The sequence below is a fragment of the Peromyscus leucopus genome, chromosome 10 (genome assembly GCF_004664715.2).
Source record: "Peromyscus leucopus breed LL Stock chromosome 10, UCI_PerLeu_2.1, whole genome shotgun sequence".
NCBI classification, from domain to species: Eukaryota; Metazoa; Chordata; class Mammalia; order Rodentia; family Cricetidae; genus Peromyscus; species Peromyscus leucopus.
Genome location: NC_051071.1, coordinates 36,634,807 through 36,660,701, shown reverse-complemented (window position 1 = coordinate 36,660,701; position 25,895 = coordinate 36,634,807). Strand labels below are relative to the sequence as shown.

General features: G+C 35.7%; 1 protein-coding gene across 7 annotated transcripts in view; it reads right to left on the bottom strand.

Moving 5' to 3' along the window:
- Slit2 (slit guidance ligand 2) overlaps positions 1-25,895 on the bottom strand; it is a 336,048-nt gene that overhangs the window by 42,321 nt on the left and 267,832 nt on the right. For 4 of the 7 annotated variants that reach the window (XM_028865890.2, XM_028865892.2, XM_028865891.2 and 1 more), the window contains 8 exons: positions 23,579-23,647; positions 21,509-21,580; positions 20,576-20,647; positions 18,992-19,063; positions 16,188-16,351; positions 7,350-7,474; positions 7,122-7,219; positions 5,864-6,003 (listed from right to left, as the gene is read on the bottom strand). In XM_028865890.2, the coding sequence (XP_028721723.1) occupies positions 5,864-6,003; positions 7,122-7,219; positions 7,350-7,474; positions 16,188-16,351; positions 18,992-19,063; positions 20,576-20,647; positions 21,509-21,580; positions 23,579-23,647 (812 nt within the window). Of the gene's footprint in view, positions 1-1,666; positions 1,694-5,863; positions 6,004-7,121; positions 7,220-7,349; positions 7,475-16,187; positions 16,352-18,991; positions 19,064-20,575; positions 20,648-21,508; positions 21,581-23,578; positions 23,648-25,895 lie in introns of all 7 variants that reach the window. The other 3 variants (XM_028865886.2, XM_028865888.2, XM_028865887.2) reach the window with 1 other exon arrangement.

Here is a 25,895-nt window from a genome sequence, read left to right as displayed (position 1 = left end):
CCCAACCCACCTCCATTCCCACCTCCTCCAGGGCAAAGCCTCCCCCGAGGATTGAGATCAACCTGGTAGACTCAGTCCAGACAGGTCCAGTCCCCTCCTTCCAGGCTGAGTCAAGTGTCCCTTCATAAGCCCCAGGTTTCAAACAGCCAGCTCATGCACTGAACACAGGACCGGTCCCACTGCCTGGATGCCTCCCAAACAGATCAAGCCAATCAACTGTCTCACCCATTCAGAGGGCCTGATCCAGTTGGGGGCCCCTCAGCCATTGGTTCATAGGTGATGTGTTTCCATTCGTTTGGTTATTTGTCCCTGTGCTTTATCCAAACTTGGTCTCAACAATTCTCGCTCATATAAACCCTCCTCTTTCTCACTAATCGAAATCCCGGAGCTCCACCCGGGGCCTAGCCATGGATCTCTGCACCCCTCAGTCATTGGATGGGGTTTCTAGCACGACAATTAGGGTGTTTGGCCATCCTATTACCAGAGTAGGTCAGTTCTGGCTGTCTCTCGACCATTGCCAGCAGTCTATTGTGGGGGTATCTTTGCGAGGGTAGAGGGAAAGAGAGCTTGGGGGAGCGCGAGATCCCAGCTGGATCAAGAACAGAGAGGGAGAACAAGGAACGGGAGGAGACCATGGTAAATGAAGACCACATGAGAATAGGAAGAAGCAAAGTGCTAGAGAGGTCCACAGAAATCCACAGAGAACTCTTAGTTTTTAAGACACATGTTCATGAAGAGTCCAAGACATGCTTCCAGCATGGCTAGGGAGCTACCAACTGTATGCCCCCTTCTTGGTTCTAGGTGTTTTTAGGAGCCCAGTGACTACACTGATGTTAGTGATTACACACCAGTCTGTCTAATGCCTTAAGAAAACTGCTTAGAACTCACTGGATTTACTAACATTAATTTGACAGTTTCACCATATAAATCAACCTCTTGGACTTCATAATATTTATTTTGTAAGATGTTTCATATATAATACATTATTCATGCATACACATGTATAGAAAACACATATTATCACCACATTATTTATATGTATATTAGAAATATATATATATATATATATATATATATATATATATATTACTTTTATTTTTACATTTACTTTTTGTAGTTCTGGGGTTGGAACCGGGGTCTTTTACATACTAGGCAAGCCCCTTATCATTGAGACACAACCCCACTCATATTATATAAAATGTTTCAATTATTATACACATTTTCAGATATATTTCACAGTACATAATAGTAAAGTTATGAACTTAAACTTATGAAAAAGTTTTCACTAATTTAAATGCTTTTACTTAGTATATGTACTGTACTAAAGGACCTATGTTTTTCTTCATATAAATAATATATTCTTATGATATATTTAAAAGTGTCAAACATATAGACAGTAGGAAATAGGATCTAATTTTTAGACAGTTTTTTACCACTCAGGGTGAGTGAGAAAAGTAGAAATTAAGTGCATTTCAGTGAATCATTTTATACTGTTTCATGCAGCTATGCATGTACCGAGGATCTCTATGAATGATTTGACATAGCGCTTTCTGACTTCATCTCTTGTCAACACCTTCACCCAGCACACCCAGTAAAATCTAGTAGCTTAAGAAGATGGAGAAGAACTAAAGTGAAAACCATAATAGACTTAAAAAGAGCAACTAACCTTTTTCCACCTCATTCAGATTAGCAGCTGGCAGCGACAAAGACAGAAGAGACAAAAGACATTTTACATTGCAATACCACAGTAGCACACACAAAGCCAACTCGCAGCATTAACAACAGAGAAGGCAGGCTGAGAGAGCAAACAGAAGCTTAGACTTCTTACCTACAGCTTGCCCAACACACAAACATGGAGAAGAATCGGGCCAGAGTAAAAGCCACTATAGCAAGCTAGAGATTGGCAACTAGATTGGGTGACTGACACCTCAGCTTTACTGTAGTAGATGTGAAGTGGACATTTGTGTAGGGTGCCAGAGACAAAATGGGAAAGTTAAAGAGTTCTTCATAATTTCCATAAGATTGACTATGATAATAAATATGCCCAGTTAATATGGGCAGTGCCATTGTGCTGAATAATTCTATTTAATAGAAAATCCTGAAATGTGACCAACTTGTACATACTTCTATATGGCCCTATGAGAGTAGAATTATTGAAGACACATATTCTTGACAAACAGATCCAGAATTAGGACAATTGAAAAACATCTTCCATCCTAATATTTACTTCTGCAAAACTATTTTTCCCAGATCAGCTCCAAATCTAATACTATCTAAGCAAAGTTTTCCATGGATTCAATATTGTAGCCACACCATATTCCTAAATTTCAGTTTATACATTATGAGTTAATATAACTTCAGGAATTCCTTGAAAACTTTCCTATAGGAAATGTTTTGTTTTATGAAAAGCATACACTAATAATTAAGAAAAACAAATCTAATCCCCAAATCTCTGAAGCTAAATTAAAAATACAGAATTATTTTTAAACATTTTAATATTTCCAAATCATTATTCTTATTTTTCCCATATTTCACGTATCAATTTTAATATAGAGTTATAGGGAACTAAATTTTTAAAAATCAACCTTTCATGAAAAATACTAGCAATGAGGTGTCTTCCGGCTAGGAGAGCAGAAAATGGGCCTAGTATGTAGAGAATAATACATCTGATTATTAAAGTGGAGAGGGTCCTGTAAAATGTAGATAACAGAAAATCACTATTGACCCATACAGTTTATGTTATCAATCTTTTTAGCAGAGGAGGGCAGGAAATAATTCATCAGCTACATGCATTGATATTTGGTTACTCTGAGTTTAACTCTGCCTCTATACATTGCTGAAAGTTGGTCCATCTTATTTCAAGTATTTCTAGCTCATTTTACAGGCTACTTGTCATTTCCTGATTTCCTTGTCAGATTCTTTTCAGAACTCTGAATTTTCTCCTTTGACAAGCGTTCATCTTGACATAGATGTTAAATGAAAGCATTGTCACCACGATGATTTGCAAGCTTTTCTGGTGAAGCCTTATTTGCGGCTATCAAATAGAATTCACATTTTCATTGTATGCCTTTCAGATACAGAGTAAAAAAGAAATTCAAAGGAAAAAGCAACTGGCAGCTTAGATCATTATTAAAACAATGGCAACATTATTATATTCTGTGAGGACAGAAGGGCTTTTTGTTCTCAGAACTCACATGCATTAATCAAATTCCATCTTAAATGTAAAACAATAAAGCCATATTATAAGGAAATCCCTCTGTAACTGCAGACATGGGTTAAACAGGACACAAAATTCTAGATTCTGACTTAAGCTTCACTGTAGGCGAAGGTCACCTATATGCCAGCAATCTCAGAATCTGAAAATGGCTGTTTGACATTTTGTAAATGTACTCATTTCAGATGTGCACAAAACTCTACATTTAAGAGATGAGTTATGAGTTCATCCCATTTAGTTATCTTCTCTATTGCCAAGTTGTCAAGTCCATCATGACTCAGTCTAATGTAATAAAGGTAGGATCTCTGCTCTGTGTTGTGCACATCTCCAGTTCAGTATGTGTCTTGATCCTTTGCCTAAATTAAAGCAAAGAGATATTTGTAATAGCTACAAGTAAATTGAGCAATGTTGTCTAGGTTCTATTTCAGAGCCAAATGCTTTTGACAGATAGACATGGTGGGGGTCCTTCATGACAACTTTGGTGAATGTCACATTTTGGAAAAGAAATGGTTTAGCTAAGCTTTGAATTATTGTGGTATAGCACTAAGAATGACATCTGGCACAGTTGGAGAAGTGCTACTGTGTTACACTTGTCAGAAGAGGGCACACAGAAATGAATTTCTTAGGAGGGCACACAGTGCTTGGGAACTAAAGCAGAGCAGGTAAGAGGAACACTCAAAAATTGCTGTGAATAATCAGAATAAGAATTAGGAAATTGAGCATCAGTGCAACTGGACCTGCTCCAAACAAACCTAGATGTACTTACACCTTATGGAAATTATCATAGGAAGACATACAAGAACCTTAGATCATATGTGATCTCAAGTCTCAGTTACACCAGGAAGAAAGTATATATATAAATTCCTGGTTTCTGTGCTCAGAACTACATACACAGCTTTTTATAATCTTACAAAGCTTGGGAGCCCAATTTCTTTGGTAGAATCAAATAGAGTGGGTTTATAGAAATTCCAAAATAGAGTGGGTTCATAAGTTTTTTCCATGAGCTGAACAGTGATGGAGCTATAAAGCAGCTCTATCCAAGGTATGACTAAGAAACAGCTTCTTATTTAACAATGAACTTCTTAAACACATATAAATAGCCAATTCAATAGATCTCAGACACTCAGGCTATGTATAACAGATTTAAATCTTTAGTCATAGGCTAATGGATGATATCTGACATGTGATACAGTGATAGAGATGGGTGGGCAAACTGTGTGACAACAAAAATCTACACTTGTTATACTTTGTTAATGCAAAACAGTAAAGAATGATCAAATTCTGACTCCTTGCATGATAGCTATGTATGTATGTATCTATGTATTTAATTTTTATCTTGATCTATCTATCGCCTATTTAGGTATCTATCTATGTACCTATGTATTTCTTTATCATCTATCTATCTATCTATCTATCTATCTATCTATCTATCTATCTATCTATCTATCTATCTCCATCATCCACCTATCATCTTTCTATCATCATCCACCTATCTATCATCTATCTAACTATCCATCTGTCTATATCTAGTGCATTAGTATTGTGACTCCATGGAAAGGGCAACTTTAGAAACATCTAAATACACCTAGGTTGTTAAAACTGAATCTTGTTACTCTGTTGCATTTTCCCTTAACAAAATATACATCCCCATCAAGAAAGACATTTGGTATAATGCAAATTTTTGTATTTTCCATAAGAATAAATTTCAAAGATTATTCCTCCTGAACTCTGGGAAAGTTAATTACATAGATATGGTTGTATTTGATACTTGGAAATATTAATCTTAGCTACCTAGATAATTATTTCATTATTTGAAATATGTACTACTATATGAAAATAAATGCAACAAATGAAAACACCAAGTAAAATAAAAATGGTAGCTCCTAAAACAGTGACAGAATCTACTTCTGTGTTTTTCTTTAGAGATAACATACATACCATTATCCTTCTCTAGCCCTTTTGGATGCTTTGTTAAAGGAAAAGCTGACCATGGCATTTTTTATGCACAGCCACACAAACACATCAGAAAAGCTATTCTTTCAAAAAAGGCAAGGCAGAAATTTGGTTCTGACTTTATAGAAAACTGGTCTAAACTGAGAAGAAAGTTTAGCAATTTGAATAGTCTGATTAGGTTTGTCAACCAGAGAGAAAATGTCGTTAAAAATGTGATACTCTCCTAAGATTTCCAGAAAGCTCATCTTCCTGACAGAGCACCAATTGAAGGACAGAGCTTGCCGGAGGTTAACATTCACTACTGAAGATATAGTATGGACATTATTTATTTCAAATGCTGAATCGTGTTTTGGCTATGTAAAGAAAAGCACAAAAATATATATTGGCAAAACATTCTGTACAGAGAAAGTAGTTTGAATGGAAATATCATTGAATTATGGGTCCAAAAGTTTAAGCATTACCCCATCCTCACTTATTCTTCTAGAGATCATGACCCTATAAGAAGGGTGCATGGGTTGAACTGAGCTTGCTGCATCTTTTATTTGGCAGATGAAATGATCCCTATGTATGCTTGTTATTGCAATTAAATTTCCTAAGTTATTGAATAAGAATGGCTTGGTAAATAAATATAATAGTGCAATGATCCTTCCAAATTTGTACATTGATGGATGACATAACATTTTCTATTCTTCATACCTGTGTATTCTGGTGGGCAAAGGCATGTGTAGTTGTTAATTCCATCAACACATGTAGAATTATTTTCACAGTCATTATCTTCACAATCATCAATATTAACTTCACAGTTTTCTCCTTCAAACCCATCAGCACAACTGCACCTAAGCATCAGGGGAAAAGGCAAGAAACATTTTTGGGTGCATTTTAAAACTTTGTGGTCAAAATATTTTTAAAAAAGCATAAAGATGCACACCAATTACAAAGCTTTTAACTATACATAACTGATTTTTTAAAATCCTATGAAATTATATACTATAAGGGACCAGCTTATAAATGTCCAGAAAACATTTAAAAAGGAAAACTCATGGTGGCTGAAAGATAGCAAGTGGCTCCATCATCTTAAAATTCCATGAGTCCCAATATATTTTCAAGTCCAAACGACAAGCAAAATTTCCCCCACTGTCCTAGGCATGCTCATTCTCAAGTTGGGAATAATTCACACTCTTTGTTTACAAATAAAGAAGAAGTGGTTGCGATATTTTAGCTACTTTTTTATTATTTGAGAATCTCATACATGGATATAACATGCTTTGACTGAATCCACCCCCTTTGCCTCCCATTAGATTCCTCCATGACCACCTCATCACATTTCCTTCCCAACTTCATGTGCTTTCTCTTATGTTGTAACATAGTGATTCCACATAGTGCTGCCTATATATGCATGAGTGTAGACACACCTACTAAAATATGAGCAGCCTTTCAAGAGCTACAACCTTGAAGGAACCGGACTCTCCCTCTACCAGAAGTCACTAATTGTCAATAGTGCTATTGCTCTTTCAGATGACCCAAGTTTTGTTCCCAGCAACCACATCAGGAAGTTATAGGCAATCACCTAAAACTCCTACTATGAGAAAATCAGACACTTCTGTTTCTGTGAGGCAATTGCACTCAGATGCGCGCGCGCGCACACACACACACACACACACACACATACACACACACATTCACGTAATTAAAATTAAAAGTTTGAACCTAATTTTTAAAAGTGTATCATCTGTAATTCTATGTGTAATGTCCTTGATGGCTTGTAACAATAAATAATGTTAGATTTCTTTTTTGCAACTATAAAATATGAACATTTTTAAATTAATACATGTTATGTGTACTTTAACATTCTTCTTGAAACAATGGCTTCTTATTTGAAAATGATCGTGCACATTTGTTTCATTACTTTTGTTGCAGTACTTCAGACAAAGGAGATCACAGCCAGACAACTTACCAGAATCCATCATTCTCTCCTTCTTTTAAATGGCAAGTTCCTCCATGTTTACATGGGTTACTGATACAGGCATGGATGGGAACATCACAGTCCTGCCCCTGGAGAAGAAATGCATGTGTTTAAGGTAAGTACAAATAAAACAAGCTAGGTCTTAGAACACAGAGAAAGAACAGTCAACAAAAGATAGACAATGGGAACTAATTTCTCCCAGGTGTGATTTCTACTTACCTTGAAACCATATGGACAGGTACATCGATAAAAATCAACTGGGTCATTATTACAGGTGCCATCATTTTTACATGGATTTGATAAACAGGGGTTACATTTGGCTTGAATAGTAACATCCACGGGACCTACAAATTAATAGACAAATATGAGAAGGGATGTATCCTCTTTTGTCATTACCTAAATTCATTTATACTCCTTAATAGAAAAGTAAGATTTGTGTAAAGTTATTTGTTGTTTAGCTTTTCATGATTTTCTTCTATGATAGTAACAGAAATCAGTATCATCACATGATGCCAATAAATTCCAAAAGAGACCTTCTAACTGTGAGGAATATCAGACTTCTGAGTAACAATGGGACTCTGGGTTCACAGCTAAGGTAGTTAAAAGTTAGAATTAATGATGCCACTGTCAGGATATGAATCCCTTTAAGCACTGAATAGTATTTCTGCACACTATCCATGGCAATGGCCTATATTTCAAATTTAGCCTGCTTAATGGAAACTCCAGTGCTATTTTATGTATATGACAACATCTAGAAAATGTAGTATCTTTTACATTCTCCTTTGTACTCTTGAATCATTTAGTTTATTAGTATAAGATGTGGCAGGTGATATTCCCAGTTTGTCTTCTTTAGCAATAAGATACCACTGAAATGAGCCTATCAGTCTCACATTTTAACACAGTTTATAGAAACCTTGCGATCTGTGAAAGGTCTGATTAACACAGGCCAGCTTCAGAAAATTTCTACTCTTCACACTATATGACCTGTGGCCCAAAATGTGAAAATTAAACTGTTCTCTGTAAAGTCATGTTCCATTGACACTAACTTCTGTATGGTTTGTGAGAACTCCTTAGTTTCCTTTCTGCAACTGCGCTGGACTGGGACAATGGCAAATTAACATCTTTACATAGAAAGTACAAGTACTTTGAAATATGAACATCCATCATACTTTCACCAGCAGTGATCTCTGCATGGGTCCTTATACTCATTGGAACAAGCAGTGGTCAATTAAATTCCACATTTCATTGAACACAATTCCTAGCTCAATCACTAGGATATTTGCTTTTGAGACATTTGGATAGCACCCCAAAGCATTATTAATCTATCAACTTGGTAACCTCCTCTGTTAATTTCACTCCACCTATCTCTCTTCTTTCCCTATTTCATGCCCTCCTCTCCAGAAGAGTCTTTCATAGCAAATATTCTGATGCTCTGACTCTCATAATCTTTCTCCCCATTCATCCCCATTGTTCCCTGAGACTTAAATGTAGGTGTTGTGTTGATATGTATTAATAGGGAGTAGACAGTTATCTCTTTATTTTGACTAGTTGTGACTTTCTGTAATGCTCTCCTTCTGCTGGGAAGAGAAGCTTCTGTGATGAGTGGTGAGAGCTACCCTCATATATGGATATAAGAATAAGTACTTAGAATGCAGTTAGAAATTAGCTGGTTTAAAAAAGTGGAAATAGTAAGTTCTATAGGTCCCATGACTTGACCAAACCAGAGGCAGTTGGCTAAATTTACAGTGCCAGGCAAGGACTCCCCTGTTTTGAGTGGCCTTAAGTTCAATTAGGTAGTTATTGGTTAGCTCCAGAATATAGGCATCACCATTGCGCCCTTTGAACTATCTTTCCTTGCTGGACATTGTTTGCTTCCTTGTTATTTCAGTTAGAGAAGATTATTGATTGTTTTTCTCCACTGGTAGCTTTCATAGCCCTTGTTATATCTCTCTGATTTTACCAACTTTGCTTCTTTCTATATTCCAACCCATTAGAATCATTACCCTGTCACTGTGATAATTTCCATTTGTTTTTCTACTTATATTTCAGTATTTTAAGTCATATCATGTATCTTTTATTTGACTCCAATTTGTAATTAATTTTCTGTGCAGTGATCTCTCTCAGTATTTTATCCTGATGTCCTTTAAATTAAGGGGAATAATACCTTGATCCTGTCTTAAGGTTTCTATAGAAATTATTATAGTGATCATTAATAATAAAGGTGGAGATAAAAGGGTAATTATTAATAAGATAAATAATAGTCAGCTAATGATTTAATCTTTTTAGAAACAGAAGTCTGATTTGTGAATCTGTTGTGGACCATGAAAGATAGGAATAATAGAGCAATGATAAGAAGCAGTTAGCAGTTTCTTTCTCTCTCCTTGAAAAGCAACTATATCCTTCAGTTTCTCATGTTTGAAGCTAACTGTTTCCAAGGGAGGTTTCCTGCCAACAAATTAGTCCCCATGAGATGTGTACCACCAAGAAAGACATCTCACCTTATGGAGACAGATATTTGCTAGTGTCAGTGAAAAGAAGGAGGCGAGTGTATGCAAACTGGTTTGATTTAAGATTAATTTTAACTTAAGAAAGCACTACAGATCAGAGGTTAGCTTGATAATTCAAAGTGAAAATGAGAAGTTTGGTTAGCACTCCGTCTCTGTTACCTGCTTTAATAGAGGGACTGCTGAATTTTGAATCCATTGAAGTCTGAAGGCAGACCTGCTTACACGACTAAAACCACTAACTAGCTATGCATCTTACCCCAATGTTGCCAACCCCCGAGAATTCTATCTCACTTTGATTTACTACCAAAAGCTCCAGACAAAAAAATTCTGACTATATCCCAGAATCTTTATTTTTTTTTTATTTTCTGATCTTTTGGAAACACTAGTCCAATAACAAACTCCTGTCCAAAGTACATGAAAGACAACTCCAGTAGCACCTGGGGGATTTTGATACCAAGCTACTGGACTGAAAGGAGATCTTATTTAAAAGCAAGTTATACTTGCTATTACAGAATTTCTTAAGCAATATTATCAAAGGAATATTTATCATTCATCAAATATTTGGGCATCTACTTTGTGTAAGATGCTAGGCTCCAGATGATCAAATCCGAATGAAATGCCTGAGTTTCTTCAAAATCTTACAGTTCAGCAGTAGAGATATGCATGTGTCAATTAGAGAAAAAATAGTAAGGGTAATGATAGCACATGTGATGAAATGTGCATTGTAAGTTTGTGCAAGCTGTTAAGGGAGATTTATGAAAGAAATTGAAATAGGATCCTAGATTCCATGGGGAAATTCATGGCCAAATATTTGTGCCCATTGATGGAAATCTATTCAGAGTTTAATAAGACTAAGAACTGAACTCCATGAACAGCTAAGAAAGAATGCAGTACCAGAAAAATATATGAAGAAAGGAGCAAAGAAAAAAAAAGGAACAGTGGCTATGTCTAATGTAAATGAGAAGAGCTAATGAGGATAATTAAAATGACATCACTGGATTCAGCAGGACAGAAGTCATTGGCCTTATCATACACTTCCAACGTCGGAAGGAAAATGGCAGCTGATGATGGGTGATTAAAAGTCCTCTGAGACCACTGGACTTCCTCTTTGGCTATTTATATGTGCCTGTGGCCAGTAAAGAAATTCTTGAGCTATGATGGTTTAAAATAAACAGTAATTTTCCATATAATTAGTGTTACCATGGAGAATATAGTTATAAAGTATTCAAGGGTGGATTATTAGGTGTTAGTTCTATGTATCTATTTAAATAAATGCATATTAAAACTTTCTCAGCTTCAAATGTTAAAGTGTAATGAAAAATATATTTACTCCCTTTTATTTTTATGAGTGATGATTTTTGCAGATAACTATTTATATATACACATTTTTCTTCAGATGATGAACAAATTAAAAATTCTCCAAATTAAAGTTATTTCAAAGTTATAGCTGTAAGTTAGTGATATGAGTTCTGAAAACGTAAAATGTTTGGATTGAATTTGAATAATGCTTCAAAGCTGATCTCACCAGTAAATTTTTCATCACTTCTAGTTTAGACTAAATTATTTAACCATCCTTACCTTGGTTCATGATTAATGTTAATATTAAGTAACAATTTTGAAGTACAAGCCAGAGGCTTTACTCATGCTGCTCAGAATTTCTCCCCCAAGGGAAAATATGAATCTTCTTAAGAAAACCACTACTATTTCAATGTCATTATGGAGAGACGGATATCTTCCCTTACAATTCTAAAATGGGCAGGATTTTTAATATATAAAATTAGGTAAAGAAAAGCAGTAAACCAGATTGTGGTATAATGTCAATGCTTTAGGATTTAAGAAGTTCCTAGAATTACTGGATGCTTGAGCTTTTATATATAAAGTAGTGAAGTAAATAAATAATGAAGACGATTCTCCTTCTCTTCCTCCTTGTCTCCCTCTTCCTTCCCCTTCTCCTTTTCTTCTCTGTCTCCTCCTCCTTCTGTTTACTGGGGACTGAAACTAGGACTCCAAGAATCCTAGGCAATCAACTTAACAATAACATCCTCAGTTTTTACATTTCTTTTTGTTGAGAAAGGGAATCACTGTTTGTCTAACTGCTCCATACCTCAGGCTGGGTTGAGATCTCCTTGCCTCGGCACCCTGAGTAAACAAGATTATAAAGATGTACACTAGATCCTGATGAAATAATTGTCGTTTGTAGTCTGCTTTGAGCTTCTAGTTGTGAGACATTTATCTATCTCAGTCTTGTCCTCTCCACTATGTCTTACTCTCAGGTCACCTGGCCAACTCTATAAACCTCCTGATGGCCTTCTGGTGCCATTTAAATTCCACCCTTGTTTGATCTTTGATCTAGCTAGATATTATTTATATATTTCCATCTTTTTTTTTTTTTTTTTGGTTTTTCTAGACAGGGTTTCTCTGTGTAGCTTTGCGTCTTTTCCTGGAACTCACTTGGTAGCCCAGGATGGCCTTGAACTCACAGAGATCTGCCTGCCTCTGCCTCCCGAGTGCTGGGATTAAAGGCGTGCGCCACCACCGCCTTGCTATATATTTCCATCTTATACCTATTTCTATCACATAGAGTCTATATTTTAACTGTGTAAAAACATAAGCCTCATGCAAATGGGAGTTTATCATTTACTGGATCCTTAACATGTTGGAACATTGCTTTATAATTTGTCGGAACTCCAACAATATTTGTTAAATGGATAAGATAGCATATATTTCTAATAGAATGCTTACTGCTCAGTACATTTGAGCTGCTAATTAAAGTATATCAAATGAAAGAAATGAATAGCCAGGTGGTGGTAGCACATGCCTTTAATCCCAGGAATTGGGAGGCAGAGGCAAGCTGATCTCCGTGAGTTCAAGGCCAGCTTGGTCTCCAAAGAGAGTTCCAGGAAAGGCACAAAGCTACACAGAGAGACTCTGTCTCAAAACAAAACACAAAATAAAAGAAATGAATAACTTAGCTGTGTGCATAGTTAAATCTTGCTAAAGCAAGAGCTTTACAGAGTGTATTTGAGGTCAACAACAACAACAACAACAACAAACCATACTGGCTTTCTCAGTGAAAAACTAGACCTAGAATAGGCAAATAACTCTTTTTATGTTAGAAGACTACTTGATCACACCAGTGTTACTGAGAAGAGGCCAAACATGTGGTTACAAAGACAGTTCATAATACTTAACACCTTTTTCCCACTCAAGAATGTTCTCACTTGGTTGCTAACAAATATGTTATGGCCATGTACTTTATCCCATTCCTTTTTTTTTTTTTTTTTGTAATAGCGTAAAAATGTGATCTGCCATGTAGGAAATGTAATGGAAATGGAGAATACATACTTCAATTAAAATCAATTACATGAAATAATAGTACAGATATTTGCTTATAGAAAAATTACATTTATACATGACAATGCAATTGTGTCTTTAAGTTTGTTTTCCTGTTGTAGTTTGATTAACTATTGATAAGTCTTAAAACAAGAGGTAGTACTTAGCTGACTTTCATGAATAAAATAAAAACATTTTACACTGGCATAATGGGTTAAAATATGAAAATATCAAATTATAAAATAGTTAAGGCCACCTTGTTTTACTGCTTTCAAGATCATAAAGCATGACCTCTCACAGGACAGGACTCATGAGATATCCCTGAGTGGGTTGTTCCAATAATAGATTAGAATGAGTTGTCTGCAGCCAAACAAACCATCACTGGAGGAGGGTACTCAACTTTGGTTTTCATGGTATACTACTGTAGTAAGGCTGTAAGCTTATTAACATCAGTGGTTAATGTAAAAACCTTTCTATTGAAACTTCTAAGAGAAACAGTAGTGAGTTCTGATGTCAGAGATACATGGTTCACACTGTAGCTCCTTTACTCAGAATCAATCATTCTCAAGTGAGCAGTGCACAGTTGTTCCATAGAAATTGTGAGAAGACAAAAGTACTCAGGATAGAGCCAAATACCCCAATCCAGTGAAAAGTCATTGTTATTGTTACTATTAAAAAACAACGCACTATACAAAGTGGAATCTTGCTTTGGTTTCTGTTAAAATTAGCTCATCTCTCTAGATTTTTATTTTAATATTACCCCAACCAGGGGGTGTTGTCGGATGGTATTTTGTTGGTGTCTTGGAATGTTAAGAGTGATGCAATTAACTGCACAGTTATACTGTGTGCTTTCTTTGTGTAAGGCAGTGTGACTTGTAGAACCCAAGTCATTTCATTTTTGTAAAGTGTGTGTGTGTGTGTGTGTGTGTGTGTGTATGTGTGCACATGCACATAAATGGAAAGTGGAGACAAGTATTGTGTGAATATGCAAGTGTGTATAGGATAGAACACAACCATAGTTGTTGTTCCTCAAGCACTGTCCACTTTCTCTTGTGTGTGCACATATGACTGTGCTCATGGTGTACGGAGGCATTTAAGTTTATGTGTGTGATTGTGCCTGTGGAGGCCATTGACTGATGTTGGTTGTTCTTAATCACTCTGTGTTTATTTATTTATTTTTTAAGATAGGAGCTCTCACTTTCTTAGGGTTTCTATTGCTGCAACAAATTACCATGACTGAAAAGCAAGTTGGGAAGGAAAGGGTTTATTTGGCTTACACTTCCACATTGCAGTTCATCACTGAAGGAAGTCAGGACAGGAACTCAACCAGGACAGGATCCTAAAGACAGAAACTGATGCAGAGGCCGTGGAAGGGTGCTACTTACTGCCTTGCTTCCCCTGGCTTGCTTTCTTATAAAACCCAGGACCATCAACCCAGATATTGCACCACCCAACATGGGCTGGGCCTCCCCACTTTGATCACTAATTGAGAAAACACCTACGGCTGGATCTTATGGAGGCATTTCCTCAACTGAGGTCCTTCCTCTCTGATGACTCCAGCTTGTGTCCAGTTGACACAAAACCAGTTAATACTACACTCACTGAACCTGAAGTTCACTGATTCAGCTAGACTAGCTGGCTGGTGAGTTCCAAGGATCTGCCTATCTGCATTCACACGTAGCTGGTGTTATACACGTGTGCCACCATGTTTAGCTTTTGCTCAAATACTAAGAATCCAAACTCTGATTCTCATGTTTATGTAGGAAGCATCTACCATGTAGATGCTAGAGGATTTAGTGACTGGGCTATTTCCTCAGTCTTCCACATATTTTCTCAGAAAGGGTCTCTCACTAGCCTGAATTTGTCAAGTATACTAGGCTAGATGACCACTGATCTTCAGGGCTCACTCTCAGTAATTCTAGAGATTATACTCAAGTGCTACTGTGCCTGTTTTGGTTTTTGCTTGTTTGTCATGTGTTCTAGAGATTAAGCAAGTCTTTATTCTTGGAAGGCAAATACTTGACTAACTACACTACCTCTTCAGCCTTGTCAACTCTTCTAATCTTAAAATTTTTTCATGCCAGTACTAGCTTATCTGTTTATACATGAGAAAACTGAGGCACAGACTGATTATGCCATGAAAATAGGTTTTGCTAATACTGGAAATTAAGCTATGGATTTAACCAGGGAGACTGGGGTTCAAAATGCATGAGGTGAGCCACTACACAGGCTTGATTACTTAAATAAGTTTTTCTTCATGCATAAATGGTCAAGTTTTAGAAGCTTATTTTTTTCGGCAGTGTATGCAAATGTAGGAGAGAGTGATCACACCACAAACTGTTCTGTATTCCATAATATCTATGGATAATATTTTCTTATTTTATATATGGAACTTTCAATATTTTTTCTTCTCTAGTAATTCTGAGTAGGTTTTTAAAAATAGCTACAAATTAAGAAGAATGACAAAAATTATCAAGTAAATCTGCATATTTGGTTTCCCTGAATGGAATGATGCACAAAATGTCTAAGAGTGATTATGTCTATATACTGTGACCAATTGTTAATTTTATTTCTTCTTGCAAAAAAATGTTTATTATTGTTTGCATTTCCCCATTTAGATGTTTCTATTTACACTATGAATGTTTGCATTTACTGTTCGTAGGATGGATGAGAAAAGAAAATAGCATTTATTATGAAGATACTATTTGGAATCTACAAGTGCATCCCAAAAGGAGCATGTAAGGGAAGAGGCAGGAGAAGCAGCAAGCAAGAGGGAGCACTACATAGGAAATCTCAGTACAGGGGGTGAGTGGGAACGCCTGGCTGGAACACTGGGAAGCTTGGTTCAGTTCTGCTTACCTGGGATTAGGAAGCCACAGGGCCCTGGCAGCCCTGAAAGCAGGGCAGGGGGGCACATTCAGATAAAGCAAAAGCAAAACATTTTATTGGTTAGAGACAAAGAAAGTCATTTCTAATTTGTGCATTTCTATCCATATTGCAAGAAAATCTATCCATTACAGTGGCTCTAAGTGGATTTTAGAGCCCATTTCTTTAATTGGGAATCACAGGAAATGGCCTCCCTTGTTCAAGTGGATAGACAGAGAAAATGAACTCTTTCCAAATAGACCTTAGAAGTCCCCTCACAAGACTCTGCCATTTCTGTGGTGATTAATGTAGAGAATTTTTCAAAAGAATTACAAATTATTAAAAGCCATACCTTGACATGTGAATTTTTTGGAGGGAGTTGTGAGTAACAATTTATCTGCCATTTCTCCAGGCCCAGCACAGCGAGCAATTCCAGGTTCCTTATATTCCGACTTCACCCAGTCGGATAACCACTGCATGTTACAATCACAGTAAAGAGGGTTGGCTCCAATCGCTCTGGAAAAAGAACACCACAAAAGCACACATACACACACACACAAGTATGGAAGTATTGTTATTTCCTAACGGAACAGGTTCACAGTGATGCTCAGTAGAAAATCCCTATGGTTTTGTTGATGCCAACAATTTAGGAGAAAAATGGAGAAACTGCAGTCGACCACTTTCCTTATTTTTGTAAAGCTGGTATAAATAATGATAACAGTTTCTTGGGCTTTACAAAGTATCTTCATACTTGGAGAGACACATGTTTCTTGGATGTTAGTATATTCTAAGTGCAAGTTAGCACTTCTTGTATTCTCCAATTATTTATTGAGAACTCGGTTACCATGCAAGATTCTGAGGACTCCAGTATGAGCAGGGAATCATTCTTGATCCCCAAAGAACTTCCATTCCTAAGAAGACTGAAGTATGGACAAACACAAGTAATCCTCAGTAGTAGTTACATAGCATAAGAATTTACAAGATGTCTGTAATGAGCAGGCTGATTTCTCTGGGAGGTGATGGTGGGTATGAAAATTCTACCCTATTTGGAGTAATTAATTGGATAGAAAAGTTTAAGGATGTTGCTTCAGGTAAAGGACCATCATAAAGACAAATGAAGCCCATTTTCCAGAGCTGATTTACACCCTCACTGCTCTGTTATTTTCTGTTTTTTTTTTTTTCATTTATAGAATCCTGGATTTAGTTACTCAAGCAATAACAGTAATGGAGGAGTCATGAGGAGAGCAGCTAGCATTTCTGACATCATTACAGTCTGCAAGAGCTAGGATTACCCACTTATAGAAATTACCTGATTTTATTTAAAAGAATAATATGTGAGGCCAATATTAATAACAAGTTATTATCATTAATTAGTGGGTTCAGAAATTCACCATGCTTGGACACAGGAGTTATGGTATATAGGTCAGTTTTTCAAAACACAATTACCTTCTTACTAGTAACAGAAGTTTGCAGTTTCATCATAATCTATCTCATTCATTTTTAGGTAACTCTCTAACATAAACTTGCAAAATCATAACACCTTATATTGCATAAATAAATGTTCAAATTGAATCAAGCATCACAATGCAGTAAATGTTTCTTTTGTATATATGTCAGCCTGAAACAGTTCAAATCAAAACATGAACATAATGGTGTTTTTGATTAGTTTGTTCTCACGTCTATTGACATTTCAAAATGCTCTCCTGAATCAGAGGATAGATGAGAAGTGAATGAGAAGAAACATTAATGGCCTTCAGAGTGAAGAAAGAATGCATAACTGAGAAGCAAGGCTGATCAGGGACAGGACAAAGAAACTTTGGATTGGATCACTGTTGTGGGGAGAGTCACATAATGAACATTTTGCTCAGGTCAAGCAGTATAGCCTTCTCTCATGCTGTGTGGCCTTTTCTGATCCATGACCCTCAATCCACTTTCTCCTTTATGTAGCATTCGCTAAGACAACAGCAGCTGTACCCCCGAAATTAACTGTTTATTCATACTGTGTCTCACGAACAAGACATCTGAGGAGATTGAAAAAAGAAACCTTGATGTGGACATTTAATGAAGTAGATCCTGAGGCTCAAAGATGAAATGGTAAAGATCTTGCCTCCTGTAGCCTCTGGTCTAACGGAATGAATATGAATGGAAGGCATCCATCTGATAAATAGATATATACAAACCCTATTGATAACAGAGCTTCCATAAAGCAAGTTCAGGTGAAATATGATTAACTACAGGATATTATTCTTTCACTGTCTCTATGAATTTTCTAAATGCCTAATCATTTTGGAATTTGTGAATTTTACTGAGGTCATAGTGGCTTTGACATTGAGGAAGAACCAGATAATTGCTAATGGATGGCCAAAAACTTAGCATTACATTAGAAGGCTTTGCAGCCTTGCCCAGACCTCTTCCCTTCCTTCTAGGTTTGAGATATCTTAATACATGATAGTAACAAGGTAAGGACAGAATTCAACAGTGCTAACTTTCTGGGCCTGAATTGTACATATATGTTTTTCTTTACACATATGATATATGTAAAATATATATATGTGATATATATGATTATATATATAATCCATTTCTACCTCTATATTTATTTCAAGTATAATATTTATTACAAGTATTAATATGGAGAAAGAAATGGATTACAGAGAAAGCATATACAAAGAAACATGTCATGAAGCACTATCAGACAATAAAATATTTAGTGGTGTTAATGTCAGTATTGCACAGCACCATGGTCAATGCTAAAATTTGTGGTATAAATGAATCTAGTTTGCACACATCAGTGTATGATTCATGGAGGAAGTGGTATGTGGCACACAGCTTTGGGAAATACAGTTGGATAAGAATCAGAGAGCAATGAGAAAAAAAGGGGCAATGAGGCTGGGGATCTATGTTCATAGAAAAGACATTTTTAGCTCAGCAGAGACCACTCAACTGATGGAGAGTGCCAGCCCAAAGAATAAATGAAAATTTCCTTGTATGTGGCAATGTATCCAATTTGTAACTCCATACATTTTCTTTAAAGATTAAATCAAGCATGGCTTATAGGCTTATAGTTACAGCAAAGAGGAGGTAGAGGACCATCCCAAACTTGCTCAGCAGAGAACACCTGACCCCCAGCACTGCATCCATGAGCCAGGTACTCACAAGTGCGATAAGGCTGAAAGGTCATTGAAGGCACCTTCTGGCACAACAGAAACGTCATTTCCATGTAGAGACCTAAAAGTGAGAAAGAAAGTTCAGAAGAATATTCCTATATGTACAAGGACTTCATTTTTATGAAACACTTAAGTCAGTGGAAGAAGGTGATCTATTCCATAAGCTATATTTGAACAACAGATACCTACTAAGTAAAAACAGAAGTCAGCCCATACCTCACATCCTCTGCACAGAACAAATTCCAGATTAAAAAGTTAAATGTAAACTTAAAATTAGCAATTCCTTAAAAGAAAATATACTGTTTGTATAATCATAGGATGGGGAAAACTTTCAAAGGTACAATGTAAATCTTGGAAACCATAAAGAAGAGTACTATTTTATAAAATAAAATCTGTTAAGGGGCTGTGTGCATAACTTGACGCTGAACATCATAACCTTGAAAGAGAAAACATCTAATTCCTTAATTACGAGATGTAAAACCAATAGCAACAGTATAGACATCTGTGTTCATAATGAAGAGAATCTAATAGGTCATGGTTAATGAAGCTATCATGCTTCCTTAGAGCATGCACCACAATAAATATACAATTCAGTAAACATGCAATTCAATAGACATACAAATACTCAGATGCTACATTCATTATAAATGCTAACAGAAACAGCAAAGAAAAATAATTTTCGATCTGCCATAGAAAAGTAAAAAGATTCATAGTACTCCAATATTAGAAGTTTACAAATGTGCTTTGAAAAGAGTACTCTATTAAACTGTTGGTGGGAAATAGAATTTGTTAATTAATTGACAAAATATTGTTTGGGGGACAAGTTTACAGTTAGTTCTGGAACCATCCTAATACATGCCCTTCTAAACCATTGCTTTCATGTTAAAGCATTAGTACCAAAATAAAAATATAGATGTTTCATTTGAGTGTTATGAGAAAATAAGGATAATTTGCCATTAATCTGAAGGATAATGAAAGGATACAGATGGTTAATAAAGTTATTTTCTCCAGTCTAAGTAATATTCCGTACCTGGAAAACAGTTGAGAGACAGCCACACAAGGGAGAAGAGAAGCATACTCAAGTGTTAAATAAAAGTAGCTATTGGGAGAACAAAAAGGATCCTACTCATGGTTGTTAAGAGTTACATAGCTGTGGGGATACTTACATGAGGATACAAGAATATATACAAAGAACAAAGTCTGGAAGAATACATCAAACAGATACATCTCATGGAAAAAGCTATCAATTGTAAAGTGGTTTCAAAAGAAATTAAGTTTTCTTATTTTTATCATAGTTAATTGGAGCTATGTGAAATGTATGCCTTAGTATTATAGATCATCAATAAATGACTATCTTAGCAGCAAGTACTACACAAGTGGAGATTATGCTGTCTTAATCAAAGTGCTTATACAACAACACCATATGAGACAACTGTCCTGATTCCAAATTTACAGTAAACTGTAATACATACATGATGAAATAACCAAGAACAACAAAGTGATGACATCACTCAAGAGATAGCTCATAGCTCAGATTCCCCAGAAAGGTAATTGTTGAACACAGGATGCTTACAGTAACCGAAGAGACTTCAATCCATCAAAGGTCCGTGGCGGGATACATCTCAGACGGTTGTAACTGAGAATTCTGAAATGGGACACATGCCACTTTATTTCATTTGGAAATCTAATAATATACAAATGCTATTTTAAAGCAAAGTGGTTCAGAAACTGGCTATCTGAGCAATTTATAAATTGAATATATTTATACATCATTTATATTGCTCATCTAGGTGCTCTAATATGATACATTTCCTAAATACAACTTTAAAAACTTTGCTCACTGTGTACCCATGCCCCACTTATTCTCTGGCTGAGATATTAGGCCGTAGGTGGTGATTTGAATGATACTGGCCCCTACAGGCCTACTAAATTGAGTACTTTGTCATCTGGGAGTGGCACTATTTGAAAAGATTGGGAGGTGGCCTTGTTGGAAGAAATATGTCACTGGCTTTGAGGTTTCAAAAAGCCCATTCCAAGACTAAATCCTCTCTCTTCCTGCTGCCTGCAGATTCAGATGTGGAACTCTCAGCTGCTTCCCCAGCACCATGGCTGCCTGCTTGCCACCATGCTCCCTGTATTGATGGCAACGGACTAAACCTCTGAAACTCTAAGCAAGCCCCAATTAAATGCTTATCTTTATAAGAGTTGCCATGGTCATAGTCTCTCTTCACAGCAATAGGACAATGACCAAGATGCCCTGAAAGCTTAATTTAAGGATTTCTAATCACTATGTCATGAACTTAAAAAAAATATGTTTCTGTGTTTTATACTAAACCAACATTTTAAGCAACTTTTTTCTTTGTTATTTATAGAAGCTCTATCTGTTTCTCTAGATGGCTTTTACACTCTATAAGATCAGACTTTCTTTTGTTCATCAGGAACCATATAGGAAACCCTCTGTGCCCCATGAGTAAGTGAATATTCAGTACCACACTTTTACACTCACAAGGTGAGAAGCTGGGTCATGTTGCTGAAGCTTTGATTGGAAAGGGTGCTTATTCGGTTGTTACTTAAGTCTCTAAAAGAGAAAAGGGAAGATATGGAGCTTGCCATTAACTAGAATAACAAAGCATTCATTTTTAAGGTTAGTAATAAACTACCAGTCTTTACAGTCCCGTTAGCTCCTCATTCTGTGCCTTCATTGACATATATACATAATCGAATTTGCTAACTGCAACAGTCCCCGAGTTAATTACATTCAAACTGTCATCATAAAAACACCAGTGCTTTGGCCCTTGGCTGAGTCACTGACACTCAGAAAGTCCTCAATAAATATTTATTTAGAGAATATGTAAAGATGTTGAATGTTACTAATTGGATTTTTCAGAACGCACTGTGTATTTTGAACTATAAGATATATGACATAGATACTATCATGTTCTCATTATAAGTTTGATCATATTATACATTCCTATACATATTTGTTAACATGTATTTCATATATACATACACACACATATACATAATAATTATAAGTAACCATTATTTCTCCTGGAGCAAAATCTAACACACGAATAAATGGAAGATTAGTAAGAGATAAAGGTAATCTATTCTTGTATTTAAACTCCAAAATACAAGTTAAAAAGACACACATAATTATGAAAATGATAGGTACTTTACAGGAGCTTTATAGTCCATATTTTGGATGTTGAAATTCTATACCAAATTAAAAAAATAGTTACATGTATTTATAAAAAGTTATTTACATAATGGGTCAGTAGTAATAAACATTTCTGGATTCATAGATCTCATTTTTAATTTGTTCTAAGTAATCATGTATTCTTTCATAAGTGACTCAAAGCTGCTAAAATTACGTTCTGAAGGTCACAGCTAGTTTACAGTTCATTTACATAGATCAGTTCTTACTATTAATAGGATAATTCAAAGTAGAGCAAGGTATGGTCAAAATATAATTTTTTTCTTATTTAGTCCATTTGACATTTACATGGCCCTATAATATTTCTCTTTGAATTTCCCATATATTATGGAAAATGGAGACCAACAACATCTCCACGTGCCTGAATGCATCGGGGTAAGTTTATATTGGATCATGTAATAAATCCTTTTCTTGAGCTTTCTGGAACTCACTAATTAGGAATAAAGCTTGTTCTAGGAAACTAACAATCTGCTCCCCAAACTAGAAGATAAACAAAATAAAACTATGGATAATGTATATCCATCAAATCTCTTATATTTTGCTAATTTCCCTGTGGGCTATGAGCTTTATTAGGCATCAGCAAGGCTACGCGAAAGTGTGAAGTTATATGTAACAGGATTATGTCTGTTTTGAAACATGAGGTGTTTAAGTAGATCAATTTGTTTGTGGATTTAAATGCCTCCTTGCTTTTATATCTTACATTCAGTTGTCACCATAAAATCGTTTCATTCACAGAAAAAGAAACAAGTTATTTTACAAAGATAGAAATCTAGACTCAGTACAGAATTAGTATTTTGAAATTCATACTCAGAATTTCAGGATCATTGGTAATGTCACTTCATTAGATAAAATATAAATCCACATGCTTGCTAAAAAATGAACTTTAATATTTATAGTCCCTAAATTACTTTAACATGTCTCATATAAGGAAGTTAAGGAAAACATATATTTTCAGCAAAGTTTGGACCATATTTTGATTACCATATAAAATAAAATATTCCCCACTCTCTTTATGACTTCTAACAAGTAGCCTCTATTCTTATCAATCAAGCATCCAGTTTTACTGTTTGAAGACTTTTTTTTTTTTTTTTTTTTTTTTTTTTTTTTTTTTTTTTTACTGCTTAGACATTATTGCATCTTTGCTGCTTTGAATAGAGATGCTTTTCGTAAGATGCTGCATCACCTGATTGATATTCCACAGAGATGTAGCTAGTGATCCTGAACCACAGTGGTCTAGTAGAGGGGCTGGTCACTGCCAGTGATTTATATTATGTGAAAGGCTCTCTAAATCTTCTGCCACTTGCCATTCCCTTTCTGATGAAATAAAATAAGTTAACGGTAGAAAAACATTCTACTCACATAAGTGTTAAATGTTTGTAGTTGGAGAGTTCCTTGGGGACCAGTGTAAACTGGTTCCCATCCAGATACCTAAAAACAGGACATAACAAGGTCATCTTACAAAGTTAACAGTGGCAAATCACAAAGCAAATGAACAGTATTTACTTTGAACAGCAATGAGACACAACTTGGCAGCTTTCTTCTTGAGAGATCATATTCTAAGACAAGTAAAGGGCAAATCTCACAGTGGTTCAATCTAGTAGAACTCTTTGTGGCTCACTTAGGCTAATGCATAAAACTGAGGGAGGAATGGTGAGACCAGTTCTTTGTGGTTTAGCCAGGAAAGCAAGCCAAGCATCTAGCCAATTTTCTCTCCATATGAAGGTCCATCCAGTGACTTATATTTTATGTGGCCTTAGGTTTAATTGTATTTATGTTTATGTAGAGACAGCACCATGAAACTGAAGAATTATTAGCTAATCATATATATATATATACATACATACATACATATATATATATATATATTTGCTAAATAACAATGGACAGTTTTAAGGAGATGAGAATCACAAGACATGGTTTTAAAGGAGACTTGGTGGCACATATCTGCTTGGTGATAGTGGTCTCAAGAGATTTTATGGAATACTGTTAAACTTTTCAAGTACAAAAAGGTAGCATGTGAATGAAAAAGGATTTTTCAAATAAAAGTACACCTTTGTCTTTCTCCTTATGGTCAGAACATAGGCAGTTCACAAAGAAATCAGCTAACTGATAGGACACAAAAATAAATGGATGCTGGAAGGTATATCCCTGATGTCAGAAAAAGAAAACAAAAATCTCTTTCCAAAGCTTTTTTTTTTTGGCCTAGACAATAGACTCAGTTACAAGAGTCTCCAACACCTTGGGTCATCTGGCCAGAGGTGGAGCTGATAACAACTCTGGAACCTTGGAGATATGACTTTTCTTGTTCTGGTGCAGTGGCCAATCTTTAAATCTCAGGTTGAAGTTAGAATTGTAATGTTTGTAGGAAAAGTCAAAGTCAAGTTCCCTGAGCTAATAATCTATAACGTTTCAGAATGTAAGCAGATCTATAAAACGCACAGACTATAAATATATGTGATCAATATGAATCACAATCAAATTTACAAGTCACATTCTGATTGAGTATTCAAAATTCTGGTATGCATTTATACATTTCTTGGCTGCCTTTCCCTATTTTTGCTAGCTAGGTTTTGTTTGTTTTGTTTTGTTTTGTTTTGTTTTACTACCACTAGAGGGAAGCAGTGCTCCAGGAACTTCAACACTTTCTATTTTATTCCAGAAATGTCAGAGCAGGACAGAAAGACCCAGGAGAACATTCTGTGTGTCTACATGCACAACAGTACAAGGAGGAGGTACATGGCAATGATTAAAACTAATGGATACCATTTGTTCAAACTTGTCCACCAATACATCGTAATTTTGCCACATTCTTAATAATTCAGTATAATACACACATGCACATTTTCTAATATATGGATATACATATGTATGGCGAGAAGGATCTTGCTGACTTGGCAAGATTCTAAGAATAATCTCTCTAGGAGGTAAAACTTGAATTTCAAGAGATGAGTTAGTATTCTCCTGATCTATACTAACTTTTATTAATAGAAAAGAAATTTCAATTATTTTAAAATGTCGTGAACTGAGGACTAAACTTAAGCAAAGGAATGCATATGTGGCAGATAGGGTGATTAAAGGAATGGAGCTTAATATACTCATTAAAGAATACTTAATATTTCAAATGAGATGAAGACCAAAGGAAGTTACATGTCAAAATAAAAGTATTTAGAATCAAAGAGGATGTGAATGCCATGTTCCTCACTGGGCTATTTATAAAATTTCACTTTGCATATAGAATACAGGCATATAACAATAGGGAGTAGAGAAGATTTATAGGCTCATATCATTTTCTGAAAGGTATTAAAACAACAGTTTTTTAATTAAGCACAGAAAAACAGAGCCTACAGTCAATTAACTCTAGTGTTTGTTTGCAAGAGAAAGAAACTCAACATTTAACAGCATTTCAAATCCAAGAAACACATTTTCACCTATGGTAAGACTGTGTCTTCTTCTCTGGGTGTGCTATTTAGGGAGAAAAATAGAATCCATGAACTGAACATGACTGGAAAAATGAGATCCTTGAAAAACTGAAGAGAAATGTCTTTCACTTGATCTTAGCCCATAGCCTACAAAGCAATAAGTCACATGTTCTTGAACTTCACTCCCTATGTGGCACACTGCCCAAATGTTGGTGAGAGCTGATCTTGTGGAGTCCTTGCACATATCTGCAGAAGCC